Source organism: Chaetura pelagica, unplaced genomic scaffold (assembly GCF_000747805.2).
Source record: "Chaetura pelagica isolate M959 unplaced genomic scaffold, ChaPel_1.0 scaffold26, whole genome shotgun sequence".
In the NCBI taxonomy this organism is placed as follows: domain Eukaryota; kingdom Metazoa; phylum Chordata; class Aves; order Apodiformes; family Apodidae; genus Chaetura; species Chaetura pelagica.
The window spans coordinates 1,022,867-1,047,483 of NW_009953793.1; the positions used below are offsets into that span (position 1 = coordinate 1,022,867).

Consider the following 24,617-nt stretch of genomic DNA (forward strand, 5'->3'; position numbering starts at 1 on the left):
AAAAAAAAAAAAAAAAAAAAAAAAAAAAAAAGAGGAAAAAATGTGTCCTAAAAAAGAATAAAGGGTTGAGGAAGATGGTGAATGTAGCAGTAGGATAGCTGAACGCATTTCTCAGGCAGAGTATCAGTTACATGGAGTTTTCCTTTGTAGCCTGTGCAGGTACATTTTTCTATCCTGTCATTATAGAAGTAAATTTCTTGCATGTTTTAATCAGATAATATATTTTATTTCCCTGATTTCATCCTTAAGTCCATGTGAACAAAACTGATGCACTACTGATGTCCATTAAGAGAAGTTGTATCTTAACAGAATGTTTAGCCTATAGCGTCATGTTTGAAATGTCTTGTCTTACTGCATCTGGAAATTCTGAAACCTATTATTCAGGAAAATGTTTGAGCAGTCTTTTACTTAATCCAGTTTTAATTGCTTGCACCATCTTTGCAGGTTTGTCATCTGCTGTCTTTTCATCCAAACACATGACTGCTGGCTGGCAGACATAATACAGGGTCTGTCTTGGTTCAGTCACTTGGTTGTACAAAGCTTGGAAATGTAAATCACTGCCTAATTTGTAGGTGAGCAACACTGTCCTTGTAGCAGAATGGAGCTAATTGGAGCTACTCAAACCTAGAATTGTACTGACATGTCTATGAAGTAACTCAAAAAATCAGATAAATTTTAATCATGTCTTAATCTAAAAACTGTAGAACTGTAGTAAGTCTTGTTTTTGTTTTGACTTCTACATTTACTGTAAAGGATGATACAACAAGAATCTTGGACAGCTGAGGTCTGCCTCTTGCTTATGTGTAGATTTGTAAGAATAACGTAATCGTAAATAAATATCATGTCAGTGTCCCAGCAAGTTGATTTTAGCTTATTGGAGCTTTTTTCTTCAGTACTAATGAGAATTGCTCTGATGTCCTTGGTGATTTACTCCTGTAGATCAGGAGTTAATCTTGAGTTAATCTTGTAGCTAGATAAATATGAGGACTTTTACGGATGAGATGCTGTTTGTTTTTCTCATGTTTCCCTCATGGAATAGGTAGTCTATCCTAGTGACATCATAAATAAGAATTAAATTACTTCTTCGGTATTAATTACTCTGGTGACTTTTGTTACTGGCTGCAGGTCAGCAATGGAAGGCTCAGAAAGGTGGGGTGAAAATTTGGAAGAATCACCTGTGTAAGGAAGGGAGGAGGAATGTGAAGGGAAGTGAATAAGAGGCTGTGGAAAACACATCTCTTCTTGCAAGAGCCCTGGAAGGTCAGGGTTCTCCTTGGGCCTGTGCTACAAAGAGAGGGACTATTTGGGTATCCCCAAGAAAATACCAGGAGAGGCAGTGAAAGGTGGGGAGAAGAGACTAATGGGGATGAAGAGTTAAAGCATGGATTTCTACACTGAATTTAGTGGTTTCTCATATTCCCTCTCTCCTTCTCAACTGTGGATCCTTGTTCCTTCCTTGCGTCAGTGGCTGTAGGGCTGCAAGATCGGCCGGTTCAGAAAAGTACACCCCCACCCTGCCCAAAAGAGGCAAAGCTTTGTGTCAGCTGAACTCACTGAACCTATTTGCTTTGCAGCTGTTTGATCATTTGATCAGACACAAAAGAAAGCATTACCCAGCTTGGCACCCTACAGCCTCACTGCATGCTTGGAGGCCCAGTGTGAAAGCCAGGATTGGCAAGCTGCTAAAGGAAAGGGTGAATCTGCCCCATCATCAGTGCTGGGGTGCCAAGAAGTCTGCTGGTTTGTACAAATGGAGAACATCTGGGAGGGCTGTAGGAGTTGGTGCTTTTGTGTGCTAGATGTAAACAAGCTAATTGTGCATAGTGGAGGCCATAGGTATCCTCTGAAGAGACAGTTCAAGTGGCTGTTTAAATGTGGTTTACTCAAGCAAATCCCCACAGTTGTGAGAAGAGATGGTCTCTGCAGTAGGCTTGGGTTGAAGGCCGGATCTGATGGCTTGTTTTGCTCTGACCTGGGGAACTGCAGGGCTTTGGGAAAGCATCTCTGAGACTCCAAAGTAGAGAGGATGGAAAAGCCACTATTTTCAGAATTATTGTAGGGTATTTCAGACTAGAGCGTTCGAATTGAACAGCTTTATTTCCCTTGCACACTTGCATCCAGTTTGAAAATGCAAATACAGGCCAACGTAGAGCTAGATTGTCACTGTTTCTGTTCTCTTAGATAGACAATTTCAAAGTTTAGAATAGGTGTTAAGAATTTTCTCAGACATGCTACAAGATGAAGCATATAACATTTTTTTCTGAAAAATTATTTAAATGACTGAATAGACATTATTTTGATTAGATGCTCAGATCTACAGAAAATAGTAGCAAATTCTTATTGTTCTGAAGTCTACTGTTAATCTTCCCCAGAAGTTTCAAAGGATCTCACATTATACTTTTGAACTGTACTAGAACCATTGACACTATTCACAAACCTGGAATTCTGCAACATTCACCACGAGATCATCTCAGAACACTGAAGTCCTTCCATGTCCATACATTCTTTGCTATAGCAGACAACTTAAATCTGTAAAGTTTTCCCTCCTACTCAGGAACTTTCAGAAATGATGTGAATAAGGTATGCTGAAATGCAGTGCATAAAGCAGTAGAAGAGCAAAACATGTTTTCTGAGTTCTCAATGACTGCATAGGTCTCAGTGTCTTTAATGTGCAGGAGCAATCTGCGATAATTAAAGAGCTGGAGTACAGGGAAGCTTTAAGGTTGTTTAAGGCATTTATAAGTTGTACCTGTGTATACTGTCTGATTCATCCATGTGTAAGGTTTGTGGAAAGCAGCCCCACATTCATCCTGACTGCAGCTTAGTAGCTGTGATCCTGCAGTGAAGTGCTGTAGGGGATGGACAGGGAAAGGTGTAGGTACAAAGTTTCCCATTCTGGGTGAGATATCTCTGCTGGGTCATGAGATAGGAGGCAGGCAATGTAACTATGGACACAATTTTTGAGGGATGAAGTCTGGTTGCTTGTTTTCTAATAGTGAACTAGTTATCTATACCCAAAGTATGGATATAGTATGGCCAAAGGAGTGAGCAATGCAGCTCAGAAAGTCTCTTCAACCAGTAAATCCCAGTCTTGCGTAAGGCAGAAAGAGGTTTTCTTATTAACTCCTCAAGTTTTTCTCATACCTGATTTGAAGGCTCTCACATCTCCTGCATTTGGTATTTCCTCCTCCCGTGAGGTGAGACTCTAAGTTGACTTAGTTCCTTTCCTCAAACAGCATGCCTGAACAGAGGCACAGTGGTGAGGACAGGGTCCTCGGGCTGGGCTGCAGAGTGCGTCCAGGAACGCACGCGGGAGGTGGGAGTGAGTGAGCACACTCATTTGTGAGAGCTTAAGTATGTGCCTAAGTGTTTGTAGGATCAAAGCCAACAGTTGTCTGTGTTTGTGATTGTGAAATCAAGATTAGAAAATAAGTGACTTTTCCAAGAAATGTGTTAATTGAAAGAACACCAGTTAAAACAACTGCCTCTCTGGAAGGCTCTGGTGCTATAATTACACCTCTTAACACTGGGGTAGATGTACATTTAGCACTGACATCTTCATTAATAATTAATTTGATTTGTTTTCATCTGAGTGTTACTATTAAAGACAATACTGGATGTATTTTCTGTTCAGAGAAATTGCCATACCTTCCATCTAGTTTAGATGTACATTTTCTTGACTGGCTACAGAAGTGTCCTAGAGTTATGTTGAAGACTTATTTCACAGTGTTGGGGTGAGAAGAGACTGACAGATAAAATAATGGAAAAGACCAACTGAGATCTCACATCTGTTCTAATCATATTTTTGTAGCAGTTTTCAGTTGGTCTGGTGTTAAGCATTCGTTAAGACAATGCGCTTTGAAAGTGATCACTTACAAGGGTTTGGCACTATGTTTTTACAATAATTTGAGGCACATCATAGAAGCTTCAAAAAGTCAAGTTTGTTTTTTTTATAACAAAGTCTCTTGTTTGATGGAACAAATATTGCACTGATTTTGGTGTAAATGGTAGTTAAACCTTTGGAAAGAACTGGAAACTCGAAAGTATGACCATGATGGCATGTTGTACCAGTTTTGGCTGGGATAGAGTTGGGGTTTTTCACAGTGGCTCCCGTGGAGCAGTTGCTGGGTGTGTGACCAAGCAGGGCTGGTGGCACATGTTGGTCACAGCCTCCAGGCCTTGGCTGCTCCTCAACCTGCCCCACCAGCGAGCAGCCTGGGAGGCACAAGGCATTGGGCTCAGCAGAAGAGCTGGGTGAGAGGAGGAGGAAGGAGGGACGTGCAGAGTTGAGGCCTTTGCCTTCTCCAGCCACCGCTGCACATGGGGGAGCCCTGCTTTCCCAGACATGGCAGAACACCTGCCTGCTGAGGGGCAGCACTGGGCTGATTCCCTGTTTTGCTCTGCCTGGGCGTGCAGCTTTTGTTTTCTCTGTTCAACTGCCTTTATCTGAAGCCTCAGGTTTCACCCTTTTGCCCTTTGGTTCTCCTCTCCATCCCACTGTGGAATGTGTGAGTGGCTGCGTGTGGCTGAGCTGCCCACAATGCATCTAAATATTTAATTGATTTAAAGCAACAGACGTTCATAATTTTGCATAATTGAGAATTCATTGCTGCTTTTTTAAATTTCAAATATTGGCTTTTATTTATTGTACTGTAGTTTTGTGTTTCTTCCTTGGAAATCCCAAAGCACAGTGGACACTCCCAAGGTTACTGTGCAGGTGAAGGCATGTTGGGATGTACGGACAAGAAAGGAGCCCATTTTTGAAGGAAGCTCATGTGTAACTTGTGAGAGTTTTTGAGTTTTGGCCTTTTGATTACTTAGCAAATATTCTAGATGAAGGTAAAGCTTGACTGAGTAGTTTCATTACTTCATTATATGTTTGTAAATTTAACAGTCCATTTAGAAACCTGAAACACTCATTCTAGAAATAAAAGAATTCTAGAAAGTGGTTTTTAAAATCGGGTATGACCCAGGGAATCGTAACAAGAATTCTAAGATTCTTTAGGTTATTAGAGCTCGATGAAAGAGTTGAATTTCACAAGTAAAACATTAAAGGAATACCTTTTTATTTTCTAGAAATCTTTCTCTTTGACTTTGCAAAATCCTATAACTATTAGATCACTTTTTTTTTCACTTTCTTGAATGCTGTTTAACTTGCTCATGTAGAAACAAGGGTCCTTGAAGGTTTAGGTGTGTACCAGGGTTATGGTTCGTTTATAAAAATCTGTATGGCAGCCTTTGTATTTGCAAGCTTGAAATTATTAAAATGTTGCTTCAAAAGTGGCCAGGTATGGCTGGCTCTTCATTTTGTGGTACTTTGGAAGACACCTTGCATATCCTAGCACTTTACATTTATTTTCCAAGAGTAAGTTCTGTTCCGTTTGTAAGAGAGCCTCCTTGGTCTCCTTCAGAGTACCCACAGGCATTCAACACAGATGGAGATCAGCTGGGTGTGATAAAGTGACAGAGGAAGAAATGGTAGGGTTTTTTTTATGTTGTTAAAAAATCAGCTGAGTGTATGGCAGCTGCTCTGGTAGAGGTGGACCCCGGGTGCCCTGTGCCAGTCTCCTCAGCACCTTCCCCAGGGCCAGCTGGGGAGAGGTGAGGCTGGATGGGCAGGAAGGGCTCTGCTGGGCCTGAGGTGCTGTGTGTGTGGTGGGAGAGGAAGAAACGCCTACTCTGGGCTTAGTTATTTTAGGTCAGGAGTAGGACAGAGTGTGGCATAGTGTTGATGCTACCATGTTTGTGGTTTGGTCCTGTTGGAAGGTGAGGGAAAAAGGAAAAGGAATTGCTCTCTGTGTCACCAAACTAACGTGCTAGATTTCCCTCTGCAATCCTGATGCCAAAAAGTTGATTTGTGCAATTGTTTTTTCTTGCTCCAGAAGTTGAATGCAATATAAGGTGAGAACGGGCTGTTTGTACAGACTCTCCAGGTAACTGGGGGTCTCCCCGTGTCCCTGTGCCCTCGCTGAGGGGAGGAGGGGCCCTTCTCCAGCCAGCAGCTGGGCCCCAGGCTCTTGCTCTGGCGTGCTTTGGGAAGCAGCTTCTCTTGCTCCAGTTGCTGTGCTAGCAGCTGATGCGTGGCCAGGCTCTTGCACCATGTGTTACCCCTGTGACCACCCTTTTGCCTCTCATCACTCCTCGGTGTGGTTCCTCTGAAGCTGTGGCTGTCGTGGGACTGCACATCCACCGTGTTGCCAGGTCTGTCAGCAGGCTGGGCTGGTGTGGTTAGTACAGGCCACCTGCTCACTTGCTTGAAGGGGCTCAAAAGACTGGGCAAAAGTCACCCTCTCATGGAGCACATGCTGCTGTACAAGAAACAGAATGGAAGTACTTCTTATGTCACATCTCTGGTTCCTCTCACAGCCTGCTGCTTTGCCTGTATTCAGCCTGTGCTTGTACTGGCCCAAGAGTGAGTGATCCCATGGGGTGATTCCAGAAGAGATCCCTTGTGGGTCAACTCACCTGCTCTTCAGCCAGATCAGAAACATGCAGCTTTACAGCACAGCCAGTGCTCTTGCAGATTGACCAGTGTCTTTTTTAGGGTAGTGTGGGCTCAGCATTTAGAAGGCAGGTGGTGAGGGGATGGTTGTGGTTAAAATGGGTCAGGACTGACAGGTCTTACCATTCTGCTCCCAGCCTTGGAGCCTGTTTGCTGTGTAAGCTGCCCAGTGCTCTTTGTGAAATGAAGGGAAGGAAGCTGCTGTTCATATTTATCTCCTCTAGGAATACTGAGTTTGTTCTGAAAATCTAAAATGAAATATTGACTGCTTCTAAAGTAAGGCCTTATAAGCTTTATTTTCTTTTTTCTGAGGGAATTAAAGCATGGTAAACATGCAGAAGCTTCATTAATACCACCTCCTTGCTATTTTCAAAGTATTAAACACTTCATAACTGTTTGTAATATTGGCTAATAATCAGTTCTATAGTTAAAGTTATAAATTGCTTTTTTTTACATCTACTGGAAATGTTAGTGTGCTGCCTCCGCAATAATGAAGCTTGGGATTCTTGAACATTAATCCTGTTGGTCTTTCCATGCTATCCATAGCTCAGGGCAATTGGTTTAACTTTAGTGATTTAATTTCCTCTTTTGCAAAAGGAGCACTAGAAGCATTATTCCCATTAACTTTTTATTACCATAATTAGTCTCTTCTATGGTTTGGTCCTAACAGCAAAACATTCTGCTGTTACATGTCATTCTTCTATGCTAAAAACTGCATGTGGTAAACTTTTACTGATCCTCAGTGTTCTTAATGTTTAGCAAGAGTATTTTTCACACATCTTGGATTTTCAGCAAATGCTGCAAACTAGTGTTTTTTAAAATGATCTTTAAACATCATGTTGCCTGCTTGAATTTGCCCGGCCCTCATGTTCTGTAATACTGATTTCAATTTGTGAAGGTGAAGCACAGTAGTAGCAACATATGTTGTTATTAATAATACAAGGTTGTCTGCTAATTTGAGTAAGTTTGGAAATATTGTAGAAAAAATGTGCAAATTTGTAATCCTGAAAACTTGAATTTTAAGCATCACCAGCTCAAAATGTAAACTGTTTAAATATTTTTGTTGCAGGCAAAATGCCAGCCCCTGAGCAGACCCCGATGGTGGAGGAGGGGCTGCCACAGACAACACAGGAGCCTTCCACTGGCCCAGGCATGGAACCAGAGACAACTGCCACTACCATATTAGCTTCTGTAAAGGAACAGGTACATGCCTTGTTTTCAGAAATTTAGTAAGCGTAGTAGAGTTAACCATTGTCTTGTATAGCATTGCTGGAAAGAAACACTGTTTCTAAAATGTGTTGCCCAGTGTTAGTATGGTGCATTTTGTATATCAGAATGTTAGAATCTGACTATAAAGCATTCATTTAATTGCATCAAACAGAAGCATCATTATGGTGTTCTGTGTCCCTGGGAATGTATGCACTGTTGTAACTCAAACCTGAAATGCAGGTCTGTTGTTGAAAAAAGAAAAGCTAGTGTATGATGAATTGATGCAACATTGAGAACCAGTCCTTTTTGTACTTTCTGCCTAGTGGTGTACAGTGTTACACAGATTTGCACGTAAAGATTTGGTATGATTCATTGCATTTTGTTAAAGAACAAGTTTTAAACTGAGTTTGGTTTCAGTTATCAATACTAAGGTAGTAAATTATTTTAAGTGGGCAATGTGTTTATGGACATGTATCTTAGTGATAGTGTCTATAGGGAAAATAAAAATGTGTTTGGAATCAAGTTCAGCATTGATTTGTACAGATCTTTCAAGCAGAAAATTTGCAGTTTTACAAAGACACGTTCTAACTAAAATTTTTGCTTAAAGAACGCAGAAAATGTAGTTTGGCTTTCACTGTCAGAACTAGAAATAATGATTGTTGGTTTTGGCTTAATACATAAATTGTAACATCTGAATTTCAGAATAAATCTGCTTTGCTGTCTCTGTTTCAGAACTTATTTAGGATAAATCAGTACTCAATTCAGGATGTTAACTCTGTATGCAGACACTTGATGTATTAATTCTCATATATTGTCCTATATTAATATTTTTTAAAATGTGAGAATTGGATTATATCATCCTGATATCAACAGATTTTGTGCCTGCAGAACCTTGATTCTTAATTGAAAATTTTCTGCAGGATTATGAAATTTGGATCTCTGTTTTCACGCATAAATTAATAGTTTCCAAAGCATTTTAAAATGCTTGTAGCAACTCTAATAATTTCTTAGGGATACTAAAACTAATACTGAATCTTCAGATGTGCATGATGTGAATGCTGGGGGCTGTGAGAGATGAGTAATCACAGTTAAGCCATCTTGAGTCACTCCTCATCACCTCAGACAGTGGTTTGCCTTGTGCCATGCTAGCTTGTCACCAATGTCAATTAGAACTCATTTGCATAAAGTACATTTGTGGTGATTTTTAGTTGGTCCATTTAATTTTGCAGTTCACCAAGAACATGCTCATTCTAATACCTTAGCTGACAAGCAGCACTGCAATGAATGGCAGTGCTGTAATTGCTGGTGATCACCAGCCAGTGATCTTACGGCTGCGATTGCTGTCCAGAATTGCTTTTGTACAATAATGATTGCTTAAACTGAATATGCAATTATGACAGCATTGTGTGTATAGGTTGATACATAAGTATGCAGTAGAAAGGCATTTGTTAACGTTCCCTTTCCTACCCAAGAAATGTTCTTATTCTTAGGAAAAAAATGATAGTGGAATAATTCTTCATCTAAAAAGGGAGGTTAAAACTTCTTCCCCTTTCCATTCATGAAAAGAGCAGCAGATAATGTGAACTATTCAGTAGCTTAGTTCTGATGAAAGGAAAAAATAAAGTTAAAATTGTGTTTAATAGTCAGAGAAACAAATTTCTGACCTGTAGCCTAGCTTTAAAATGTATAGACACATTGGAATGAATACAGCAGGGAGGAAGATGTAAATTGCACTTCACTCCTTAAAATGATAACATGAAAGAATTAAGAGCTGAACTGTTGCTTTCTGGTATTTTTTCTGTTGATAATAATTATGGATACTGACATGTTCAACACCCTTCCTGTATGGCAGAAAGCCCAGAACAGAATATTTTCCAGTGCAGTTATTTACTTTATTAAGCTTGAACAGAAACTACTACGCTGTTTGCGATAGCCTAGCTTCCTTTGTACAGGGATCTGTGTTTGTAAGACAGAGTTGCCACACCTTAACTTTGCTGCCTCAGAAACACAGTTCAGAAAAAGCCTTCATTTTTGCCTGTCAAATTGTGTAAGATTTTAACTTAATAGAAACTTTAAAATTGCAACAGTAGTTCTGAAATAAATAGATTAATTAATTAAATGACTTTACACTTTGTGCCATAGGGGGGGCATAGACATGATTACACAAAAAGATGCACTAATTAGCCACTGAATCCTGCAAGCCACTTTAAATAAACTCTCCATTTGTTTCTTTTTCCTATGACCCCAGATCAGTTTAAAGCAACTTTTTTTACCGAACTAGAGTGTGTCCTCGGAACAGTCTCTCATTGAGATCAGACAGCTGTGTGCATGACCATTATATTTTAGGAAGGAAACATTTTTATTCACTTCTAGTGTTATAAAATAAGTGCAGATCAAGTGTAATCTGTGGAGAAATGTAGATGGCTACAGCTTTTTGTGTTTCTGACAAAGTTCGTTTTGTTTTAATGTGAAAACACATACCTAGTTAGTACAAATTATGCCACTACCACCACTGGTTTTAACTGGGGTAGGGGAGATAGTTTTTTTCACCAGATGAAGATACTGTTTGCAGATACAGTTGTGAATATACTTTAGGATGAAAATCAAAGGAAGGACTTACTTAGTGGTGTAAGTTGCATCTCTAATAGACAAATTAATTTTGAATGCAGGGGAAACCTGAAGGCTAACTGTAATGAAGCTGAAACACGTTTTGGCCTTTTTTTTTTTTCTTTTTGTGGCTTTGATGATGGGTTGTAGGCCTTTTGGGGCTTGTTTTTGTTTGGAGAGGGGCTTTGTTTTCTCTGGGTTAGTTTTGGAGGTAGGTTTGTTCTCTTTGAAAACATGTATTTCATGTCCAGGATGTTGTGAGGTTTCTGTGCTGTAACGGATAGAAATATCTTAGGAAATCCTGCAACGTGTTTTAAGTAAAACTAAAACATAAAATGTGTGTCTGTATTTATGAAACATGGGGAGTATATATGGATGTAAGTTTAGTTGAGTTCTGTAGGGAGACTTTTATCCATATTAAAAGTAAGTTGATTATTTTAAGTATTAAAATAACAAGGTGTTAAAAAGTGTAGGGGGAACACCACAGCAGTAATTTTTTGGGGGTGTTGGAATGTAGGGTGAGCTGGTTGCCAGCCTCTTCAGACAGATCTGTGGAGTCATGGCTGCTTTACACATGCAAGCCATATGCTGCTGAATTTGGAATGAATTGCTGCTGAACTGGCAGGTTTCAGTGTGATTATCTGGAATTGTGAATTTCCTGCTTAGCATGTTGGTTTTCCTTTTCAGTGACTGGGCTGAGAGAAAAGGTCTCACAGGACAATCTACCCATCAATCCAGTTCTCAAAAGCAGCATGAATACCTTGGTTTTAATTTCTTTGCTAAAGGAGAAGAAGCCCTTGCAGCAGTGGCAGATGTTTGGGGTTTTTTAGTGTCTTTGGTCTAGTTGGTTTTGCCACTTAAAAATGGACAGCTTTTCACCTTGTCTTCTGTAAATGAGTGACAACAGACACAAATGATTGGATATGCTTTTGGGTGAATAATCATTAAACTCTAGGGTTTTCCTAAGCATTTTGTTAAAGTGCTCACTTTTTTCAACACTTCAGCAAAATGGTTTCTTTTTGTATAACTGTATTGAACCATATCATATTCTTAAGAAGTGTGCACTTTGTTCCCTTCTGTATTGTCTCAGTACAAAATTCTTTACATAGTTCTTGAGATGTTTTTTATAGGCTTTGCAGGGGGAGGGGAAGACAAAACCCTAAGTTTTTCAGTGGGGAGTGGAGGAAGGAATGCATTCTCCATATAGCCAAGAATTCGTTATTGCATGCTTAAAAACATCTTTACTAGAGGGACAGTATTTTGATTTAAAGTTTGGGTGATTTCTTTACTAGTTCAGATATGTAGTTCTTTATATCAAGTCCTCTGTAATCTGACTTTGTAGGCTTGTCACTTCAACAGGATACCTGAAAAAAAGACTTGCTAAAGACACTTTCAGCAATTAGGCACAAACATTGAATCTCATTTGGTAATTCTGATTTGCATGCATCTAGTGATCAATCAGTTCCAAAATGAAGGCAGTACCATTTATTAAATGGACTTCCAAGCTTTGTATGAATGAAACAAAAGTCTTAGTCAACATTTTATGAATGACTGGGAGAACTGTGGGGTTTTTCCCATCTCTCTTAATGTTGTGTTCAATTGCATAGTCATTCTTCCCTATTTAATCTCAGCACTGTTTGTGGTGTTCACAAGCATTTCCAATTTTGGTAAATCAAGTCTGAGAAGTGCACTTCCCCTGGCCCTTGTTCTAGGACAAAATATAGGCCCCTCTGGTCTCAGAAGAAATTACTAACTCATTTCCTTAATGAAATCCTGTGTGCGCCTTTATTCATGGGAAGGTATAGAAATTACTTTTTCTAGCCTGTACTATTGGGCTTCTGAGGAGAAACTCCCCTTCAAAAAGAGCCTGCCTTGATCTGTCAGTTCCCCTGAACTATACTGGAGTATTCATATCTTTTGTAACCCTTCTATGTTTAGGTTACCAGCCACTCTACTCAGCACTGAACTCTATTCACCAGCTGGCAGAGCAGTGTACCTTGTGAAAAACCTGGCACTGTAACCAGCAGTCTCCAAAGAGCAGGCTGCTCAGGTGTAGCCAGAGGATACCTCAGGTGGCATTCTTCCATTCTGCCCTTGACTAAGAGTGAGCTTTCTATGAACTGCTTAGATTTTGATCCCTCCTCAGCCAGAGCAGCACTAAACTGTGTTACCAGACTGGTGAACAATGCGGGCACATTAGTATTAAGGGCTTTAATGGTCTGCTGCTGTTGAATGCGGCGTGCGGTCACCCAGTAATTGTAGCTGTGTCATTTCACATCCTGTAATCTGTGATTGTCTTTACCCTCTCCAATTTTTTTATCTTTTGTCTTCTATTTTGGAAGATACTGAGATACTGACAGCATGCAAATGCAGTTGTGTGCATGAGTAAACTTTATCTTTACAGAAAATGTTATGGTTGGTCTAATACAGTTAGTTAAAAGTACAGATTTTTTTTCTTAATAGATTCTGGTAGATTTTAAATATTAGGTCACTGCAGTAGGGTATTCATGTTGGAAAAATACAGCATTCAATGTGTTTTTAAGTAGTCAGTTGCTTGATCTAACTTCAAATTACAGCAAGTGGAAAAACGTAGAACTCTGCTTAGATCAGCACAGGAGGTCGATGTGAAGAAAGTATAAATTCATGTTGTTTGTCAGCTTCTTGGATGTCCATTTGTACAATAAAAATGTACAAAACGTAATTTGCCTTTTCCTGGGTACCGTTGGAACTTTCAAAGGCACTGGTGGAGTCAGGTAGGTCTGCACTGTATGTTGCAGTTGAATGAGAACTAGTAAATGCAAGGTAAAAGCATTCCTGTCAACTATAGGCTGCACTTAGATCATCAACTCAAGCTGTTTGCTGGAAGAGGCTCAACTGAGTTGTTTACCAGGAAACATTTTTATGATTACAAAAATATGGCATAGTTCAGCTTTCAGTTACATCCTTAATATTTCACAAATACAGTGACATTTGGCAATTAAAGCAACTTAGCACATCCCAGTGTTACTGCAACTTGGCATAACACTCATCCCAGCCCTGTCTTCTATGACAGCAGCCATTGAGAACTGGCAAAAGCCAAGATGCTGCAAGAGACTCATCTCTGTCAGTGGCATCATCACCTTCAGGTGTCCCAGCTGCCCCAATCTGGTCTCACTTGCTGCTCACATACCATTCAAAAAGAGTTTGTGAGTTGTTTTCGCTGCTTGTGCCACTGCTGCTGATCCTTATGTAGCTGTGACTAGAAAGCCTTCAGTTAGCCAGCTGGACCACTGTTGGTTTGAAGTTTTAGGTTATCTGTTTTGCCAGGGGTGTTCAAATCGCAACAGGCCACAAAGAAAGTAAGTTTAATTTTTCAATATTGTGAATGCAGCCTGCTCATGTTACTGAGGGATGAAAGTTCCTTGTTAACAAAAAAGAAAATGTTGGATCTCTGCAACATGGCATCGTAATGTGATGCAGACAGAAAGCATAGAATTGCCTCTGAACCTTTTATTGTCCAAAGCTTGCAGCAGGAGAATGGCAGCCATGGTCAGTCATGCCAATTATGTTCCAAATACTTCACTGTTTTCAAGTCCTTGCTGTTAATAGCCCAACATAGCATGTTGGCAATTGTTTTCGCTTGCCAGGGAGCCACAAGCCTGTCAGAGCTACTCAGCTGTGAAATGAAAAGTGTTTTGTTCTCAGGGCTGGTACAACTTGTCTCATCTGTATCTTGTGGCTGTTCAGACCTTGATGTGTCTCTTAGAGTGAGATCTCACTGTTGTCACAGGCAGGTTGTCCTTGGCCTGCAGAGCTGGGGTGTGCAGGGCAGTGTCCACACCCCTGCAGGGCTTGTCCAAAAGGAAGTTGCACAGCGCTGACATTTGATGGGTTTTGGTTTTCACTCCTGGAATCTTGTCTGCCTGCAGTCTGTATGGGTGCCTTTCCAAAGCAAGTTGCTTTCTTCTCCAGCCATGTATGTATTTCCTGTTCCTTAAGCGTAATTGTATTTAAAGCTGGTGGGTTTTGTAGCTTCATGTTAAGAAATAGTCCGTGGTTTTGCAGGGAAATTTAGGTTATGAATACAAAACCTATAGTTTTAGAATGTGATTAAGTAGTTACTGCTAAACAGGTGAATAGTATTATAGGACTATTCCTCCCCTTGAGGTATATTGGATAATTTTGGGAAAAAAAAGTAGCTCAGGGCAAGACATGGTAGTGTGCATGTTCCAGAATATTTGGTTGGTGCTTTTGATTCAAGCGTGGCAGTGTGTTCCATAATCTACATCTATAATTTTAGCATGTTCTTGCCATATAGATTTTCTTCTGCAAATGAAAACCCACTTGTTAATTGTTTTATTTTACTCCTATCATGTCATTTTGTCATAAGGCAGAACTGTAAAAATCAGTTAGCTGTGACTTTTGCCTCAGGCAGCAGCTTCTCTGTATGGGAGCATCCCCTTGGAGGAGCATTCTCTGCCACTGCTGTCAGAGAAGCTGGTAGAGAAGAAATCCAATGACATTCCTGCAATAAATGGTATATGCTGCCAGAGATAAACAGGGTGTTGGTAGGTATCCATGCAGAGTGGGAGAAAATGTCATTATAAGGAAATATAAACTATATAGGAAAGATTATAATTGCAACTATTTAGAATTGGTTAGGCTGTTGTTTTCGGTAATGTTGTGATTTCAATGAAAAGAAAAAAAGCCTTAAAACAATACCAAATGCACGAAGAGACACATAAAAGCCAGCAGTCATTGTTTCAAAAATAAGTTTGCTACTTTGAAACCCCAGGCTGCATACATAAGAACATTAGTCAGACTAGAAAATAGAGCTGCCTTGTTGGTTTTTTTTAAATATTTTTTTGCTGCTTTGCTTGCACTTGGAAAAATACATTATATCCTAAGCATTAGAATCATTTGAAAATGGGAAATAAGTTGCATGCCCTTTACACCTTTGCAGTCAGCACCAAAATATGAAGTTAGAAGAATATTGAAGATAGACAACTGGTGGTGCTGGTCCAAAATCAGTGGTGCAAGTAACTCAGAAGTGTCCAAACGTGGCTTGGTGGTTTCTTCCCTCTTATTTCTACTTAGCACGGTTTTCTGATAGAAAACCAAGTTTCGCTTCTTAAACATAGTAAAAATGAAGATAAATTTATTACTACATTGTCCATTTGTTGCATTCACCTATTCCACACCCCCAATAAAAAAAGGAAGTGCAGTTCTTCAGTTTCACCTGGCTCTGGATTTTTGCAGTGTGGGGAAAAAATATTTCTTTTTACTTAAATGGGCAATTTGCAATTGTGGATGTTGTGCAACTACCTATACTAATTTTATATTGAAATGAGAGGTTTTCTAAGAGAAAAATAGTCTGTATTAAGAACTATTTTGGGTGGACCATACAACAGTCCAATACTAAATGTGTATCTCTGCATCATTCTGCCAGTGAAAACTAAATCGTATAATTCTCTAGCTAGGGCTCACACTTTCACTGTGGGGACCAGGCTGCATGTGTTTGAGATTGTGTATCAGCTAGAAAATTACTTATCAGAGAACAGATCTCTTTTCCCTACCATGATGCTTTCAGTTAAATTAACTGTAATTAATTTAGTTTTTAGAAGTTAGTTTTTGTCCTCATAATTTTCAATGGTAATGTCTTCCCACATCTCTCAAACCCATGAGCCTCAAGGCTGGTGTGACAACCCACAGTAGGTGGTGAATCAGGTTCAAGAGCACGTGAGGGACCTGAACACACATATCCCTGGGACCTGAGGGTTGGAACTAAATGATCTCTACAGCCCCTTCCAACCCAAGCCTTTCTAAGATTTGAGTTATCACTAATCCTATTTTTTTTTTAATTGCCTGAAACCCTCAAAATCTCGGATGGTCATTGGGATTGGCTGGACCTGTATTTTCCAGATGAAGAATGTGAATCTACTCTGAGGAGTTGTCAAGGAGGGTGAGAGGGAAACTGTATACCTATTGATACTGTATAAAGAAAGTACACTGTGAAATGGAAAAAAAATAGCTTATCCTTCACTTTCTCTATCTGTATTTTATCTTGATCCCTTTTCTGTGATGCAAAAAATAGTTCTGCAGTTGTTACACTTGAGGAGTGGGCCACTACTTGGAGTGTTTTCGAGAGGACTTCTCTTGCACTGGTTATTCTTTTAATTTTAGTGGGGCTTTATTGTCTTTTAAACCTGTAATTATTTTACACTTGTAAAATGTAAATAATATTTTTTTCTGCTGATCTCAAATGCCTCTAGGGTAGAAGTGTCTGACAAATGGGTTTGAAAAGCTGTGATCATGTAGATGCAAGCTTGGTTGACAAGCCCAGATTTTATTTTCCTTCTTGTGTATCTGAGTTCTGCCACTGTTACTGTTGGAACTGGAGCTTTGTCCTGTTTCCTTTGTTACATGCTCCTTTTTAATTGATTCACTTCAAGTAGAAAGGCTTTCTAGACAATGCCTACCTTCTCTAGGGTTTGGTGATGTCCTGAATTTTTTTTCTGGAAACACAAAAAGACAAGTTGCCTTGTGATGATGTTTGCCTGGTCAGATGCCTTCCTGCAGAAATGCAGGGATCTCAGGGCCATGGGTTCTCACAGCCTGTGTTACAAAGATGTTTCCTAGAATACTGTTATTTCCATCAATGTATCTGCCTGTAATGAAAAGGGAAATGAATGGAGAGTGGTCGAATAGAAGCAAATAATGGCTAGCATATATTTTATTTAATTCACCTAAATAAAGGATCAGTAATTAACACTAGGCAACTTGAATCTTGTGTTCAAATTCAGAGTTTGTATCAGTAACATTGCTACTTAAATATTGATTTGAAAGTAAGGACCATGAAACAGCTTTAAACATAGGGTAAATGGCTTATATTTTTTTCTGTAAACAAGCACTGCAATACTGTTTATTTTAAACGTTTATCTTTGTTACATGCTATAAAGTACATGATGGTTTACTGGGATAAGCTTGTCTTGCTGATGTTTGCTTCACAACTGACAGCTTCAGCATCTGAATGTTTGTTTTAAACCCTGGCATTCTCCAGTAGCACATCAGTGACTGACTGCTGGTAATACATCCACTCTAGATGGCTGTATTAGTTACATTTGGTCTTAAAACTTCAAACTATCATTTATAAATTTATTTTACTTCTTTTGCTTAATACACTTTGTAGTTTTTTCTCTCCAGAAGACAAACTGTCCAAGTGAACCGACTTTGCTCCTTGGTATATTAAAGATAAAGTTGAGTCATGCTAAGACCTTTTGCTGGGCTGTGACAACTGTCTCTGCTGCTGGATGCAGGTGCATGTTGTACAAACCTTATGTTATCTGTTCCTTCTAGTTCATATACAGGCCCATGAGAGTTGCTGTGTTTTGCATGTTGCCATCCTCATGAGGCTTTTCAGATCAGATCTCAGGATTGAAAGTATTTAGCTTTATAATTCTGTCTAAAGGCAGGTTTTTAAAAAATCCAAGTTTAGGACCTATGTCCTAAAATGCCCTTTCCTCTGTGTGTGTTTACTGTGCAGAGCTTTCCTGAGGCAGTGAGTGCCAACTTAATGGGAGGGGTGGCCAGGGGGAAGTTGAGGACCACATCTCCTTCCCACTGTCCCTGCGGTTTGCATATTCATTTTTAACAGAAGTACAGAGTATTCTGTTCTGCTGAGCTGTTCTTAATAGAGCAGTAGAATACTAACTGCAAGAAGCAAAGTGCTCCTTCAGGGACCATTGATTCAAGTCAAGTATTTCAGCCCCATTTCTTGTCATGTAAGGTGTGAAGGAACAGTTTGCATTAACTATAATCTGTGAGTGAAGGTGACTTCTGTGATATGACAAGGCATGCAACTGCTATGCAATACAATTACAGGATTTATATTCAGAAAAAAGCTCCCTTATTAGTAGTTTGCTCTTTAAAGAAATGCTTCTGTGCTGTATTAGACTTGGATTTCAGAGTATCATGTTTCTGAAAAATGTTTCCAGATTTTAATATCTCATGATCACCCTGTGCAGTGCTTGTATTTCCCTTGTCTTCCTCTGAGCATTATGTTCCAGAAGTCTTTTACAAAGGCTGAGGTTTGGTGGCTTTGACTAAGAAATATAAGAAAAGCTGAAATTAGGAAAGGTGAAATGGCACATCTCAACCCTCTGTCTGTTTGAAATAATAAATGTTAAGCTTTTGAATACAGAAGGCAGAACACTGTAGCTTATTGGCATTTGAAGTTTTGCAGTCGGAAAGGATCGGCTACAGTATTTTCCTCTATACTTTGTTTATAGGTGAAATTGAAGACTGACTTTACAGGCATTGATTTTGTTAGATTGTGGCAACTTGAGGAGAAAGCAAAATATTAATTGTAGGAGGAATAAAAACCACAAATGCTTAAACATGTTTTTCCTTTTGTAACAGGTGATAAATCAATAATTGCATGAATCACTGATTTAAAGAACCATTACATTCCCACTTCAGTCTTCTAACAGTTTATTCCAGTAAGGAAGAATCAAAGCAGGAGACATTATTGTGATGAAACAGTGATTGTTTCAAAAATAATCCACACCCATTTTTTAACATCAAGAATGCTTTTCTTTTTATTTTGAAATTTCAGGAGCTCCAATTTCAAAGACTTACCAGAGAACTGGAGGTGGAAAGGCAAATTGTGGCTAATCAGCTAGAAAGATGTAGGCTTGGAGCAGAATCACCAAGTATCGCCAGCACAAGGTACAAGTCCTGATGACTTCACTTTCATATGCCCCATAAATCAAAGGGATTTTTAGTGGTCCCTCTCTCCTACATACATATATTATCACTGACAGCTGTTCACCTTCCATTCATATCTGAAATGTAAAAAAAAAAGGAAGCAGATTTGCTATAAAGAGTTATGGGACAATTGAAAGAGGCCTCTAATAATTGATTACATTTTCAATAGAATGTATGTAAAGCTTTAAGTTCTCTCTTAAATATGTTGAATTTTACATTTAAGGTTTCACCAAAGAGTAATATAATAAACTTGTATCAAAGTAACAGTGCTAATTAAATGCAGAGTAACCCAATTACAATGTTTTTTTTTCTGAATTATTTAGTTACATCCAGCTTTTCTGAAATACTTCCTGTTGTTACGTTTGTTTCCACGGAACATCTTGTGTATCATTAGGATATTTAAATAGAGTGAAACATACCCGATATATTTCCCATACAGTGACAGTAACTACCAAAGCATTTTGCTAATATTTTAGCTGTTACTAGTAATCTGTTGGGTTTTTTTTAATTCCTTAGCAAACTTTTTAACTCTAAATATGTTTGGACACTCATTCATCTCAAGCATATGAACTGATTGGTAGCTCTTGCATCTGAAAGCCTCGATAACAGTGTGTTCTCTTATGAAACATTTATACCTGAGTTCCAGGCTACAGCAAATTTCATGTTGCCATGTACATAGAGACTATGCTCTGAACATTATCACTACTTGCCTTAAACACTGTTTGTTTTTATATTCTTTCAGCAATAAACTTAGGTATCACCCCAAATTGTTTCCTCCTGTGGCCATAAATAAATATTTCTGCAAGTTAAATGGAAAGTAGTTCCTACAAAAACTTAAGAAAGAGGAGTCAATTATTTAATTTATTTTTAAATCCAGTGTTGTACCAGCTAGCACAATTGGTTTTATACATCAAAATACTTGACCTGAGCTGTCATTTGACAGTAGTGTTACTAGAATGAGAATTTTTTTTCAAGAAACTTCGAAATATTAACAAAAATATTCCTTGGAGAAGATGGCTTTTTATACCCCTCAGGCTTGCCTGTCTTCCCTCTAGATCAAAACATTTCTCCAGCCTGTTGCTCAGATTTTGTTTTGAAAGCTAAAAATGTTAAAATTCCTATGGAAGAATATGTAAAAAGTTTAAGTTATTTCATGCCTCCAAACACTTCTTATTCAGTCTTGAATGTCCTTTTTCAGTGAATTTGCCTGAGTAATTCAGAGGACAAAGTTGTTCTATGTCCCAAGTCCAGCGGATTTTGCATAGGAAGCACACCAAGTTAGCTTATCCCACAAATAATGTTGTGTAATTTTTGAAATAATGTACAATTACTAGTCTCTGCACAATGAGTTAGATCCTGTGCTTCTATCAGATACTATCATTTGCCAAGATGCGAAAATACTAGCATGTAAGTTGGTTGGTAGTATAGTATGAGTACATTTGTGAATCTAGATAAACCCTTCAAACTCTTCCTTTCTGGGCCATAATTTTTCCATAATTACCAATGAAATTTTTTACACATTTAAAGTAAAAGCCTAGTTTGATTCTTAGTTCTTACAGACACCTCTGTACTCTGACCACTGTATTTTTCTAAATTTTCTTATTCTGGCTGAATCTGGTTCTGGATAGATGGGAATGATGCTATGTTTCATTTTTTTACTGAGGAACATGGACTAAAACTTGGTTTAGACAGTATGTTCTGAGGTGTGGGGCCATGGCTAGATTTTTTATATTTATTCTTTAATGTGGGTATCCCTTCTGAGAGATACGTGAGAAGCTGAAAAATAAATTAATCTATTTGAATTAGATGCTTTCATTTTTTCGCAACCAGTTGCTTCTAGTGTGGTTAGAAGAACTGTTGAAAGAATCAAGGTAAAACAATCATGTGGAGCAGTATCACAGCAGACACAAATACAGCAGCACAAGTTAAAGCCATAAGAAGGCCCCTAGGTTTCTGCAAACTAGGGTGTAAATGTTGCACTAAGGCTGACAAGATATTAACCACAAAGAGGACACAGGGAGAAGGCTGGGGAACTGAATGCTGTGTTGAGAGATTGGTCAGGGCAGCTAACAGCCTGCTCCTGGAAACACTAAGTGAATTATTTAGAGAGCAAGATGATGTTTCTCCTGGCCACATGTAAGAATTGTCTGACAGACTTACATTAAAAAAACAAAGCAATGATAAAAACTCGAAAAGCAAGCAGAACTAAGGCTTAAGATGCAGATGCCTTCTTATTTTTATCCTTTGTTCAAGACTTCCATCTCTGAGGAAATCAACAATGCTTTGTTTCAAGGATAGTGCTTTAACCTCCTTTAATGTGGTGAAAACGTTTGGGAGCATTTAATTTCAGAGGTCCATCTGGAGGTTTTGTTGACCTCAGTGATCATAGGAGTGCCTCTGATTTACCCACTTCTATGCTGGACTCCTGCTGCTGGTGGAGCTGCAGACATGAGGTCACAGGTGTTCCAGCAGCAGCACATGCCTGCCTTGGTGGCTGCAGCTTGGGCTTCAAGATGCTTGGAGTGTCAGTCAAGTCCTCCTGAGCCAGCTCACCCTGAGGCACCAGTGACAGCCTGAAGGAAGGGGAAATGCAACATCAGTGCCTTCCACCAGCCTCAACTGCAGCAGCACAGTCAGGTTCTCAGTCAATCTTCTTGGCCCCCTGGCAGAGTATAGAGTGCAGGCTGTGTAGATGTACACCTGGATGTACCATCTGGAGGTAGGCACCAGGGATCATACTGTCACCTACATAAGCATGCCAGAGGAAGGCTGCTCTTTGAGAAGCATGGTCCATGCTGTTACTGCAGCCAGAAGGTAGACACCTGCATGACAACTGTACTGTAAATGGAAACTGCAGACAGGAGCTGATGGCTGTTTTGCTCTCAAGAGGAGTGTGAAATGAGAAGAGCGGATCTGCAGATCCCAAATGACTGCAGTGTAATGGGTGGAGAAGAAGGCACTACATCAGTGGCAACCCATATTTCAATATTATTTGAGTTTTGTGTGCTTGTAGATTACTCGACTGTTAAAATTATTACTTCTCATAACTGTTTTTATAAATGAGTATTGTGCTCAGCACTTCTAAGATGCTGATGGCATCCTGTGCACTTGCAAACTTCTTGAGAATGAACCTGACACGATACATGATTAGGGTTCCATGAAGTAGTAAATATTTTTACCCAAGTTATACACTACACGATCAGAGATGATAGCATGGCATGAACAATGCAGACTTTCAGTCGCATCCTCTTACTTTTGTTTCATGCTGTAACATGCATGGGTTTCTGTGGAGAAGCCACTGGGCTGTTCAGCCTCCCCTACAAACACAGGCACCTTTGCCACTGACATTCCATCTGTCTTTACTGGTTAGCGGTTACGGGTTCTGTTCTGGGCTGCCAGATGTGCTGATGCAGGTAGATACCAAAGTGTAGCAAGGGTCAGTTCTCAGACTCACTTCATGAGGCACACTGCCCAACCACTGGGGTGGGAGTTGGCTGGACAACTCTCACAGTCAACTGTTTCTTTTTGCCAGTTATCTGCTGTGTGGGACCCAGGAAACTCAAGTGCTATTGGAATCCAAAAGGCACATACTTGCTAATTAAATTGAGAAATGCCGTGTTTATAGTAGCAGCTTGTCACTAACACTTTAACAGAAGAACTTCAGTGGCACACTGGGCTGCATCAGAACGTGATGTGAATGCAAGCCCTTTTGGCAGCACAGTAAATACTTAACAACTTAACACTTCAGGTACTGAACAGTCAGTTTGAGTAATGATGTGCCTACCTGAAGTCTTCTGAGTTTTGTAAAACTGAGGGTATGTCACGGCCAGCAGGCTGGCTCATTTCTGAGCCGTGCCCAGTGCCAGCTGCAGTGCAGCCTGCACTTGGTTCCCGAGCCAGTCAGTGCAGCAGTGCACCCTGACAGTGACCTCTGTGCATTCGGAGGGGAGCACGCATTGCATTTCATGGGCACACGTTCATTGCTGGTGAAATGGGAGTGTGCTGATAAGGAGTGTAAACAGAGCAAGTAGTTTTGCTTGGCAGGCAGCAGGCTGTGGGGCTCAGCTGGGGAGCTGCAGTTCCAGGGGAGGGGCCCTGACACGCCAGGGCTGCTGCCCCGGGCTCGGGCATTCCCTGGCGTGCAGCAGCAGGTTTGTCCTGACAAGACTGTTCACAGTGAGCTGATGCAATTATCCTCTCACAAACATGTTTCGTTTTGTTCCTGCGATGTATCAAATATTTCAGTGTTTCCAAAAGCTGTATTTGAAATTGTGTGCATATGTTGCAGTGGATGGTGTCACCAAACTTTCACAGCAGTTTATAAGCTCTATCAAAATTACCTTTAGAATCAGCATGTGCTGCTGGGCAGGAAGAGGGGAGGAGTCACAGTAATTTAACCAATTAATTTATTAACACAAATATTACACTTACTGAAATTTGAAAACAAATCAGTCAAAGGGCTACATTAAATCTGAAAGTAAGATATACTTAATTTCTTTGCAGAGCCTCAGTGTACAATAAAAGCAAGTCTAAAAGGTATTTGATGGAATTTAACTAATGAATAATTTTTATATAAGGATCTCTAGCTGATCATCATTGAACTGTTGGAAGGATATTTTGGACACAGATATTAGCAGCCTGTTTATCCTAACCATTTAGAAGAAATGAAGATTAATTCCATCATTAGTAGCTTGCTAGGAACTACTTGGCATGCTGGATAAAACAGAAGTCCTGAGGTCACCTGGCAGCTGCTGGTGCTAAACATTGAGAGGAAGTACCATCTCCTGGTGGATTGAAGGAGTCTCCTTTTGTTAGAAATTGGTCCATGCTTTGGAGGTTTCAGGTGTTACAGTTCCTACTTAGTGCATTATAAGCTTTCTTTAATATAGCTGTAGAATTTGTTCTATGTGTTACAAATAATTACAGATGAGGATGTTTATTATATTTAGGGGTCCCTGGGGCAGCCAGGATGAGCTGGGGGGAAGCCCTAGGGTTGAGGTGTCACAACCCCAGCCACCCCATGCCCCTCGGTGCAGGAGACCTTCATCCATCTGCAGATTGACGGGACTTGTTTGGGGGGAACTGTGGGGATCCTCCCCAGCCCGTGTACCCAGCATCACCCCAGGCCCTCTGTGCTCTCCAGTTGTTGTCCCTCTGCCCCAGCCCAGCTGCCCAGGGATCATCTTTCCCTGGGAAGTCCCAGCCCAGGGGGCTGACACTGCCCTGTCCATGCTGCTAGCCCCCCTGTGCCTTTGAGCCTGCTGTAGCTGATGAGTATGTATATCATTGTTTTTCTTAATCACATTCCCCCTGACAAAATAAGTCTCAGTTCTTTGGGGGGCAAGACAACAAAACCCTCAACAAAGAAAAAAAAAAAAAGCCAAAAACAAACAAACTAAAGCCAAAACCAAACAAAAGCCAAAACCAAACAAAACCAAAAATAAACCAAAACAAAAAAACCATTTACTTGGCCCTCTTAGACTTGTGTCCAGTTCTGGAGCCCCCAACATAAGAAGGACATGGAGCTCATGGGGAAAGTCCAGAGGAGGCCACA

The 24,617-nt window shown here is 39.9% G+C and overlaps 1 protein-coding gene across 1 annotated transcript in view; it reads left to right on the plus strand.

Moving 5' to 3' along the window:
- The first annotated feature begins 7,573 nt into the window (after window positions 1-7,573).
- PKP4 (plakophilin 4) overlaps window positions 7,574-24,617 on the plus strand; it is a 53,016-nt gene continuing 35,972 nt past the window's right edge. Inside the window, 2 exon segments of the mRNA XM_010001081.1 lie at window positions 7,574-7,705; window positions 18,912-19,024. Of these exon segments, the coding sequence (XP_009999383.1) occupies window positions 7,577-7,705; window positions 18,912-19,024 (242 nt within the window). The 5' untranslated portion in view covers window positions 7,574-7,576.